The following is an 11851-nucleotide window of genomic DNA, read 5'->3' as shown; positions in this document are numbered from 1 at the left end:
AACTTTAGAATAAAATGAATAAATAGGGGTTTAGAAAATTAATAGGAAAACTTTAGAAAGACAATGATTTTTTTATAACTTTTGGAGTTATTTAAGTGGATTGAAAAACACTTCTAAAACCTTGAATAAAAAATAGGATTTGTTCTTGTGAGCCTTTAAAGTTTGTTATTGAGAACTCTAAAGACATGTTATTTTCTTATAACTCATTTGTAATATGCACTCTTCCTAGTTGTAAATCTTTTTATCAAACTGAGTAAACAAATTTTTCGTCTTTTCTTACCTTATTTTCTTTTGATATATTTTCTGCTTAATGATCATTATTGTTGAATATCATTTATTTTAATTACTATTGTTTTTTATCCCCACATATAAAAATGTTGATTGAAATTAAATTTTGTCATTATCACATCAATTTAGAAGAACCAAAAGCTTAACTTTTTATTTTATTCCAATTTATCAAACTATTCCACATACTATCATTTATAATTTACTTAAATAAATTGAACTCATTTTATTTTTTTTGAAAACACTACTCATTCTCTTGAGAATTGTGTAAAACACAGTTGAGACACAAAATGAGATCGAGTATCTAATAAAATAAAAGATAATTTATCAATCCTCCCTATTGCTCAAATATGTCAAAATATACTAATACCAATGTTTATCCTATAACATTGGGAGTGATGGTTGAGAATTTATCAAAATAAAATATAAATTGCACTCATTCCTCGATTCAATTGTAAGATCATCGCAAAATTTCATCATAACTCTCACAATCATTATTACATTGCATGGCAAAACTGAGGAGACTCTTCATCTTCCAATGAAAAAGCTCCCTTAAGAACATAGGGATCAAAATTTGAGAAAGCTAATTTCTCTCATTGCAGTACTATAATTATATAGTTTCAAGGGCAACAAGTATCCATTGCTTTATGCATCTATCCAGTTATTGGTAATCTAATAATTTAAAACACTCGAGCACGTTAATACTAAGAGAAAGGACTTTCCCGGGTGGACCGTGATGATTTGTAGTTCTGCAAGTCTTGCTGAAGCTCAGTGATGATGAATACCCTCGAACAAATCTTTTAACGTCCACAGCCTTAGTATTACATGTGTTCCAAACCTAACCATTGAATAGGGTTCTCAGACACCATTGTCAATGCTCAGTGGGTGTGGAAACTCATTTTCAATCTACGAGGGGGAAAGATTCAATCATCTACGAAGGAAGGAAGAAAAATAAAAATGGCAACACTAAACCAAAACACAAGCAGACACTCGTGAAGGAAGAAAAGAAGCCGAGGAGATATAACCTGTTAGCAGCTTGGTTATTCGAGTGTGGATGGAGGACAAGCCACCGTCATGTTATATTATTTGTCTACTACATCAGGAATGTTGGCTCTGCCCAAATAAACCAGTCGCATTTCACCTCTCCAAATCTGCAAGCATAGCAATCAAAGTAAGGAAAATATGGTTTTTGGGTAAACTAAACAATTACAGTGAATTTGTAATTCTGGTTAATTGTGCTTGTTGATGTTTTAAGTAACAGAAACAATTGTTAACTTTGAAGCTATCACAAATAAATAAATAACTAAAAGGCTAAAAAGTGAGTTGGAAGCAAGCAACAATTCCAATTTGTTTACATAGCAAATTTCAACTCAACATGAATAGAATATAGTATAAATAATTGGATTCAAATTCATGTTAGCAATAGTATACAATTTACATAAGATAATTTAACCATGCATTGATCCCATACCGTGTCACGGAATTCCAATCGGATGTGAGGAACATTTGTTTTGTGAATGTCATTTCCATTTGGCCCTCTCTTGTAATACTCACTGCCAATCCAGTGTGACTAACAACAACACAAGAAAAACTAATCAGTTGAGTGCAAGACAGACCACAATACTTCAACATTAAAAAAATTACGTTCAGCTTTTATAGCATTATATTAGTTCAGATTATTTCGTACTCTAAATGAAGTATAAACATGATCCTAGATCTAATAATTACCCAGTTCATATTCAGACTTACTAATTTTAGTTTGATCATTATAACAAATTTTTTTATATTGTGGGAAGTACTTCACAGTTATAAGCTATTAGTGTTTGGTAACTCGTTTGATTCTCAATATAAACAGGGTGGAGAAAAAAATTTGTGTTAAAGTTGCATGTTTCTAAATCTCGAAAATACTGAATAACACAGATTTTCACATTTAATCTCGGAAGTACGATCATTGTATGAGCAGTAGATAACTTACTTCCACCAAAGATTAGATTCTTGAAAATATAAACACTATAACCAAACCCACTTTCCCAGGGGCTTTTTGGGGGAATCTTCAGTGGTAAAAAACATTTACGCCTTAGGAGTAGAAAATTTTTCATACAGAAGGCTTATATTTCAAGATAAGTTTACCTTTAAGGCATGTGAGAAACCTGACTGGTAAACTGAATTCCGAGCAATCTCTGATAAATCGCATGAGCTCAATTTCCACACCTACAGAGGAAGAAATGTCCCGGCTGTCAATATTGTCTGTTTTTATGCTACAGAGAGAGAGAGATCTTGGTACTTACAGAAGCAGCTATGCTATATTCTTCAACCAATGGTTCCTTTGTTAAGTGAATTTGGAGCGGATCATCAGTGGAAAGTGATACATTCAAACCCCTCAAGAAGAACTTCGGAAAAGGATTCTTATGGTAATCTAAGAATAGGGAGTTATTGCTAAGGGGAGACATTGCCAGCCCAATCTGATAATAAATACCCACCACCAATTAGTCAATGCATATATCAGTATTTTGCAATCTGTTGAAACATGGACCATACCTGAGCTAAATAATACAAATACTGAAGCACGGGAGATTTTCTCAAATTAATTCCATGTGCAATGTTATGAGCAGTAAGAAAGGTTGCAGCAAGATGATCAACATCGCCAGCCTGAATAGAGTATGATACATCAATTGCCCATAAAACAAATTAACAAATATCAAAACAAAGATAGTATACACCAGTAAGTACCTCTCCACAATGTGGACGTAACTTAATTGTTGTCATTCCCTTCGACTCACGAAGCTGTGAAATATTTATATTAGGTCATATTTTAGGATTAAATAAAGTCATGAAAATCAGATTCTAGTTATGGAGTGAGAAGCAGAAAAACTGTGATATACATATTTAAGGCAGTCTATTGTTTATTGAGGAAAGAAGCAAGCAATGAATAGAATATATAGTGACACTCTTAATACTAACATGAATTCCATCTTGAATTTCCTCTTATCAGCAACCAGTGCTGGTTTCTTTGGTGATTAACTTACTAGTATATAGTTGTCTTTGAAAAAAGTTACACACCTTGTTTAAGGTGTAAAGATTGGCATAACAGTAGTAGACATAGTATGAAAATGCTGGATTATATTTGTTAGTCCATTGAGCAGGTGTAGGCATGTGTTTGGTTGGCCGTCTTTCAGGCTTGCTTTCATCATCAACCAAATCCAACCCAACCACCTAAAAATGAAAATATAGAAACAGCATTAATACCAGATAATGGATATTATATTGCAGAAAGAAGATACAAAACAAATAAAATGTGGTTGCTAAAATTATGTATGAAACCAATTTAATATTAGCAGAAAATTCCACTTGTGCAGTGCATATTTGCAGTCATTTAAACTGCTTTACTTTGATTAATAAGTGTATAGGTTATAGAATACAATATTACCATCAGCAGTCCATTATAGGTAGCAAAAGATTCCTAGTTCCAACAATATAAAAAGTAGTTGAAAATGTGTCACACCTGTTTCAAGAAAACATGTAGCTGAGGATGTGAATCTGGGTCCACGGTAACCTCAAAAAGTGGAATAAAGATATTGTCAAGGATGTTCTGGAATGACATCACAATTCCCATTTCTTTGTACACATTGTACAACCTTGGAAGCTGCAAAACAAATTTTAAAAGAAATACCGTCAACAACCTATACTTGCACAATATTCTCAACAAACAAACTAAGCCAGAAATGGGAAGTACCCAAATAGTACTAGATCTTTAGCATTTCTAACAGGAACATCGAAACAATAGCTTACGAGGCTGAAATTTGCGACATTGTAAAAATAATGTACTACAAGAAATATCATGGGCACGGGTACGGTACCCGGTGCAGGTACTGGTACGGGATACAGCATTTTTTTTAAAATAAGGCACGGGTACGTTAATGAAAGTAAGAGTTTTCTATAAAATGTTTGAGTAGATAACTAAGTTGTTAGGTTCACAACAAAACATCACTATAAAAGTTTTAAAAATCAAAAATAATGTTAAAATACAGTAACAGAGATGACAAAATACATAAATATACTATATTGATGTTTGAGGAAATCACAAATTTCATTCGATACTAAATAATGAAAAAAAAATGGAATACCTACTCAATACCGGTGCGTACCCGGTACCGATACTTCACCATTTTCAAAGTATCGCTTCAGAAGAATAATGATTTATGTATATGAATATTAAGGAGACACTGACAAGCAAATAACCGGAGAATACCTGAATCAGCCAAACCACATTCTGGCTGTAGAGTTCATTATTCACTATCCAACTAGCAAGTTGATCCCACTCACTTTGTTTCCTACCATATATTGATATTCTATACTCAGCCATCTGTGAATCAAATAGGCAGGCAGAAAAGTTAGCAAACAGTTAGAGCCCACATGAGAAGTGAATAACTAGTTTACCGTATTTTGTATAAGTTTATGTGTCAATTTTGCTCTTTCCTTAAGTATGTTTTTAATTTTTATAAAAATCTTTCTTTCATATTTGAACCTTGGTACAAGTAATTGGAAAAAGTGTATAAAGAACAAAACATTCTTTACTTTATTTTTTAATAGAAATTTATAGAATTTGATATTCATTTTTGCTATTTATTTTTAACTATAGATGATCCATCAAAACGTTCTCTCATTCCATCGTATTGTTTAGGAACCATGTTCTCTGTCTTTCATTCGATCGTCATTTGTTGTTTAAAAACGCTCTCTCATTTCAATTGATTCGTCGCCTTTTCATTGTTAAAATGGCTAAAACAAAGGCTGCGTTTGAGTTTACGACTAATAAAAAATAACGGGTTAAACATGTCAAAAATTGGTTGCAATCGCGAACCATCCATAATTCCACTTTCCAAAATATATTCCGGGTGACACATGAAACAAAAGTAGTGTATTGATTTTTTTTTTATATTAGTTTATTAATTTTTTTTATTTTTGATATATTAGTTAGTTTATTGATTTTTAAAAAAATTTATATTAATTTATTGATTTTCTTGATTTTTGAAATATTAATTAGTTTAATTTTTTTTTTAATATTAGTTTATTAGTAAATTAACTAATATATCAATAATTAAGAAAATTAATAACCTAACATCAAAAGAAATAAATTAATCAATAAACTAACTAACTAATATATCAAAAAATCAAAAAAATCAATAAACTAACTAATATATCAAAAATCAATAACCAAATATCAAAATCAAAAACGATTTAAGTTTAATGTGTCTCTCGAGATATAGTTAGGAAAGTTGGATTGTGGAGGGTACTTAAACCCATTTGCGGCCTGGCAAATAGACACCTTTGACCGTCAGAGTTCTCTTAGCAATTCGTAAACACAAAAGCAGTCTTTGCTTTAGCCATTCTAACAAAGAAAGGCACCGATTCAATTGAAATGAGAGAGGGAAAGAGAGTTTTTAAACAAGAAAGGACGATTGAATGAACAAGGTTTCAAAACAAACAATGAAATGGAATGAGAGACAAGGACACGGTTTCTAATAGAGTGTTTCGGTGGACCATTTATTACTACAAATAAATCACAAAAATATCATTCTATTAAGATTTTTTAAAAAAAGAAAGGAAAAACGTCTTATTCTTTATACATTTTTTTCAATCAGTTGCACAGAGGTTGAACAGAAGATTTTTATAAAATCACATAGAGCCCTAAAAAAACCTTAAGACATGCTTAAGGAAAGAGCAAAACTGACACATAAACCTATATAAAATAGCATAGCAGCAAACTAGTCATGTTGATTGTTAATCTCTAGGCTAAGAAGTGTAATAAGGACAAAACAAAAATTAGGTATTACATTACAAGTATTTTAATATAAGAAAAAAAAAAAGCAAGGTATCAATCACCTGATATTTACTGGCTTCAAGATCAGAAAATACTTGCTTTGTCACCTCGGCAAGGAAACGACCTAATTGGTACAACACAATAGTATGAACATATGTGGGTAAAAGATGCCTAAAAATTGAAGATAACTAACACAAATCGTAACAGTGAACTCACAAATGACTAATGTGAAATTTTAATATTCATTTGTGGATGTTTTATTTTTTGTTTCTTCCACAAATTTATTAATATAGTTGCTTTTGAAAAATGTAAACTTAAAACTGCTTTTAAAAATTCATTTTACAATTAAATAACTAATTTCCAATTTACATGTATATCTAAATAAAATTTATACCATATTAAATAAATTTACCTGTGCGGACGCGCGGGTATTTTGCTAGTTCATTCATAATTCAATAATGTAATACAATTTTCAACCACTCTCACCATCTTTAGAGAATAATCCATACATGTATATTAGTTACAAACCTTAAATTTTCCACTGTATGAATTCATGGTACTTCTTTTTCAAAAATTAATGACATTATGACATAATCCCACTGAATATTGAATTGAGGCACATCCACCTTAAACAAAGTTTTATTTTCCATCAGAACCTAATATTATTAATCACTACAAGTACGAGTTATCCAACTCCCTGTCTTTAACAACAAATATGACATATAGACAAGGTTGGAAATACTATATCCATTACATTGTAGATATATTGTAGATATTTATTAGACTAGATGATCATGTTTAAGTGTTTGACTCTTTGTCTCGGATCTGGAATTTTTTTTGTGAAGTTAACAACAATACTTATGTGATTTAAATAAACTTGTTTGAAGTTGAGCTTTCAAAGAAAAAACAACTAAGCAAAGAGATTCCATTATACATTAAAATATTACTCCTTCCTTTCTTTTTCAGTTGTTGCTTTATACTCCATCTGTCTCATAAAAATGTCCTATTTGAGCAATGAGCGGTTCTTAATAAAATGATTAGATTAGTTGATTTTAATAGAATACCCTATTAATTGTAGTTAATAGAATAGTTGAATAAAGTGAAAGTTAATAAATATGGATAGTAGTGGAAAATAATAATAAATGTTGCATTGGTATTGAAAAAGGACAATTATTTTGAGACGGAGAAAAAATGCAAATGAGACACTTTTTATGAGACTGAGGGAGTAGTTATTTGTCTTTTTTCTATAATACCATGAGTTATTAATGATTTCATTTCACATATTTCTCTCAGCAATAATTATTTAAGGGTGTTATTGACAACAAAAGTTAATGTTGCTTTGATATTTGGAAATGACAAATAAAAACAGTTTCCAAAAAAGTGACAAGTAATAATGAACAGAGGGAATACCTTGTATGAGATTATCCTGTTTCAGGAATATCTCCCTGAGCCTACTTTGACCACAGGGATTGTACTTAAGATTGAATTTGTCAAAGCGGTGAAATGTACTCTTGTCTGCATGAACATCCAAAAGATCAACATTGAGGTCATATCTGTTTGAGAGAAAAAAGTGTTGAAATTTATTAGCAACCAAGCTTAATAATGAATTATAATTATAGTAGAATTTATAGAAATGTTTGTTACCAACCCAGTCAAATCCAGACTCTCAAAAACTTCTTTCAAGGTCAGATAAGTCCCATCTCGAAATATTACGACCTGAATGAAGTAAGAACTTTCCAATGTTTCAATAAAATTCACCGCACATCATCTTCCCAAAATATGACTCATTATATAATACAAAACCAAATAAACTAACATAATTCTATTTCCATAAGCACATTAAAGTGAACTATATTATTTCATCTGATAATTATTAAAACATGTATGATGTAATGAACAATACAAGTGGATGACCTGTGATTTAATGTTGAATTTCCATTTTATGGCATACACGAACCTACAGTTTGATTGTATTTATTTACTCAGTAGAGCAAACAATGACAAAACAGTTGTTTTTCTTGAAAATGAATTTGGAATATTAACTCCACAAAAAATATACAGCAAAGCAAGTGATAACACCGCAATAAACATATCCAAATTATTACCTCATCAGGTTCTTTCCTTAGCTTAGATTTTATAAACCTTAAAAGATGTTTCTGGTTCATGCATGCTGAGTGGTGGACATGAGTATCAACTTTCCTAACATTGTAGAAGTCTCGATGAGGAGCACTCTTTTGGGCAAGAAATTCCTTATCCGCATTTAGCATCAAATGAAGAATGAATTGCTGAGTACATACAAAAATTGTCAAAAACCAGCTGACCTTGCCTTGCCTGTGATTAAAGTAAAAGCATATCCTATACTTTGTTAGTCATACTCAGAAACTGAAAAATTGCAATTACTTGTTCCAGAAGATTAAGCCGGTGATAGCATAAAGTTCTTATGTTCCCCGCTGCTGCGACTCGATTTATATGATGGAGGTCAGTGAAAAAGGTTGTTGCATCTGCAACAGGATAAAGTTCTTGTTTTGCTGCAGATAACAAGAAAAATTGCATAAGACTCCCAGCTAGAATGGTGCAATAAAATAAAAGTTGTAGAAAACAAATACAAATTCTCAATATACTTACAATCTATATTTGGATATACGTGAACAACCCCATCTTGCATTTCAAAGTAGTGCTGCATCACAGCAGAAACAACATTCATTTCTTCACAAAGTGTATATAACTTTAAGATAACCATGTATTCGCTAGAAAAAGAAAGTAAAATACTCACATCAGATTTTCCTTCAAGGGCGTAAAAGAATGGCTCTGGGTTAGGTTTGGGAGTGCCGGGATCAGATATAACCTCTTTTTCCCATGGAGCAACTGCTTCTGTAAAGACATATCTTTTTCTCATTTCAAGGCATTCTTGAAGCACCATGTAGGCTTCCACTTCATCAGGTAATGGAGCCTCTAAACCATAAAAAAAATGAAATATAAATTATAAAATTCTTTCAAGTGTGCTAGTATAAGCTGCAAAGGTTGATTAAGGAAGTGGGCTCTACACATGCTACAAGAAAACCCGTTTAAAGTAAATAATTGCATTCAAGAGAAAGACCAAAACTTAGTACCAAGAGGAGTAATTATAAGTCGAGCAAAAGTTTCATGCTCTGGCTCTTTTCTTAGAATATCAGCTGCAATTGGGTCAGGCTGCACACCATGCAGGTCACCAGAAACACTGTGAGAATGGATCATACTTGAAACTGCAACTGGCATCTGCTCTCCATTAGCATTTACAGAATCAGGTAAAGGCTGATTTTGGTTTTTAACTTCTGGTCCCTGAACATAGGTAATTTCAAACATTATCAGAAATCATTGTCATTTTGCTTTAGTGGGTACTGAACACATCATCCTAAATAATCAAAGTGCAGCTCAAAAGGCAACGGGAAAATCTAGGTTGATTCCAATCTTAGGTGTAAGATTCAGGGAGGAATAAGATGGCAATTTATCATTTGACGAGCAAACATTTTTCATTTACAGAATATCATATAAATGCTAAACTTAATACCAGCAACAACTTACCACATCTCCATTTGTGTGAAGATATGTAGTATCTAGTTTAGTATGGTCAGCAACATCATCATCGTCTGATTCTTCAACATTGTCGAAGGCACTAGCACTTGCTACAGGAGACTTGGGAGTGATTTTTCTCTTTGGGGTACCTATGAGTGTATATATTTTTCTTAATCAGTAAAACAAGCTGAGATCAAATAAGGCAGTTCACGTACTAATGTGAGCAGTGTATCAATGGGAGGCTATACAAAAAGAAATAAAGCACGATGGAAAGTGAAAATGTAAGTTGCTCACTGCCCCTTCCTCCAGTGGCATGTATTGATGCTAGAACAGGGCTTAGCTAAGCCTTTTGAAGGTTAATTCAAAACAATGCAAGGAAATTAACCTCCTCAAGCTTATGCGCTTAGCATAAAGCTTTGCCAACAAAAAGGTATTAAATCACTCTAAATAATACATGTATGTTGACTATTTACACATGGCAGAGCATCTTTTGCCATATAATTAAATTTTCACATGCTTGAAATCATTTCAATCCATTTTATTTAGTTTAGTTCTACCAAAGAAGTAATAATTCCATCTGTACCAAATAAATGTAACAATTTCTACTACTGCAGTTACTTCAGGTTCCATGCACGGGACATATTTCTCAACCACTCATTTCAATTCATTCACCCCACCCGCTGAAACTCTTAGCAATATAAATTTATTTTCTTGGCAGTAAAGATGAAGATGAAAAGAGATTTCGATTCTTTCAATTTGTTATTTGATTATTGTGAAGAATCACCGACAAGTAGCAAACATTCTCTAATTCTTTTAACCAGGCAAGCCTTTATCTACATGTATCTTACATATTTACATGTATCTTACACAGTACCAACACAAACATTCAAACACTTTCATTTTCTTAAATTATAACTAGTGACATGTCTGGTATTCATATTTGTTTAAGTGTTTCATAGCACATATCAAACAAACACAATAACTCATATGATCACATCAATGTACCTGATTTCACCCTCTATCATGCAAACTTTCATTCAATAAGAACCAAAATCAACAACACATACAAAGCCAAATTATATCACAAAAGCAAAATATTCATATTTTTCCTATCCTTCTAAATCTAAATCAACATCAATTTTCCAAATGAACAAGGAAATAGAGAAAAACCTAACACCGCAGCAATCAAAATCAGCTCCACAAACTACTCTACCAGTTCACATTATCTCTAATCAATGATCAATCACACAAATCACACACATTGCAGATTACACAACAGCACAACAATCAATAACAGTCCACAACATCAACTTCAATTCCAATAATACATAAATTAGCTCATCCATACCTTGATGAACCGCATGCAGCTGCGGCAATCCAGCCGGAATCCCTTGGACCGAAACCTGTCCATTTCTCCTCTCCTCGCCTTCAGACATCATCTTGACATCCGGCAGCGACGAAGAGCCTTGCCGGATATATCCATTCAGCTTCCTCCTTCCACGTCCGCCGCCAGGGATACGGTTAGGCAAATCATCGGCAGCGGCGACAAGGTCGGCATCTTCATCACGATCATCACCGTCGCGAGCAAACTCGAGAAGCTGTAGGAGTGTCTTACGGTGCAAAAAATAAGCGGAGATGGCAACGGTGGAAGCTCCGAAGAGAGCCGCCATGGCTAGTTGCAAAACATAGGTATCCATTTTTTTCTGTTTTGGGAATAATGTGAAAAAGTGAAAACGAGTGCAACCTTTTAATACCGATTTATTATATTATATTTTTCAATAAAATGTGAAATTAAGAGAGAAAGAGATAAACCCTACCGAAGAAGGAAGAGTGAGCTCAGTGTAAAGTGGAAACAGTTTAGGCTTCTTTCTTCGTATATTGGGTCATTTGTACAAAATTGCTACTTCGATGTAAAAAGTCTAACCTAAATTTAAGAAAATAAATCACTAGCAAATTTATCATATTAGTTTTATTTTAATTGTTCCACTACTCCAAACTTTTTTATTTTTTTAACATGAATCTTTTAAATTCTTAACATACCTTTTTATTCTTCTATATAAAAATAAAATAATTATAACTTTTATTAAAATTATATATATATATATATATATATATATATATATATATATTATTTACCATTATTTTTTAAAATATTTAACATAAAAAACTAATCGTAATTTGTTCCTACAAAACAAT

The 11851-nt window shown here is 32.2% G+C and overlaps 1 protein-coding gene across 1 annotated transcript; it reads right to left on the bottom strand.

Annotated features, from left to right (window-relative positions):
- Positions 1–694: 694 nt before the first annotated feature.
- LOC131609377 (AMP deaminase-like) lies at positions 695–11443 on the bottom strand. Its single transcript, XM_058881065.1, has 20 exons — positions 11004–11443; positions 9665–9804; positions 9214–9421; positions 8877–9055; positions 8729–8780; positions 8504–8631; positions 8209–8388; positions 7752–7819; positions 7514–7656; positions 6166–6227; positions 4535–4648; positions 3788–3928; positions 3346–3498; positions 3016–3069; positions 2824–2934; positions 2574–2747; positions 2416–2496; positions 1757–1855; positions 1311–1436; positions 695–1191 (listed from the first exon to the last, which is right to left on the bottom strand). Exons 1-19 carry the CDS (start codon positions 11350–11352, stop codon positions 1368–1370), a joined length of 2505 nt encoding a protein of 834 aa, XP_058737048.1. The 5' UTR covers positions 11353–11443; the 3' UTR covers positions 695–1191; positions 1311–1367.
- Between the last annotated feature and the right edge of the window lie 408 nt (positions 11444–11851).

This window comes from Vicia villosa, linkage group LG6 (genome assembly GCF_029867415.1).
Source record: "Vicia villosa cultivar HV-30 ecotype Madison, WI linkage group LG6, Vvil1.0, whole genome shotgun sequence".
Classification (NCBI taxonomy): domain Eukaryota; kingdom Viridiplantae; phylum Streptophyta; class Magnoliopsida; order Fabales; family Fabaceae; genus Vicia; species Vicia villosa.
Note: the sequence above shows the minus strand (reverse complement) of the source record. Positions and strands in the feature narration are given on the sequence as shown.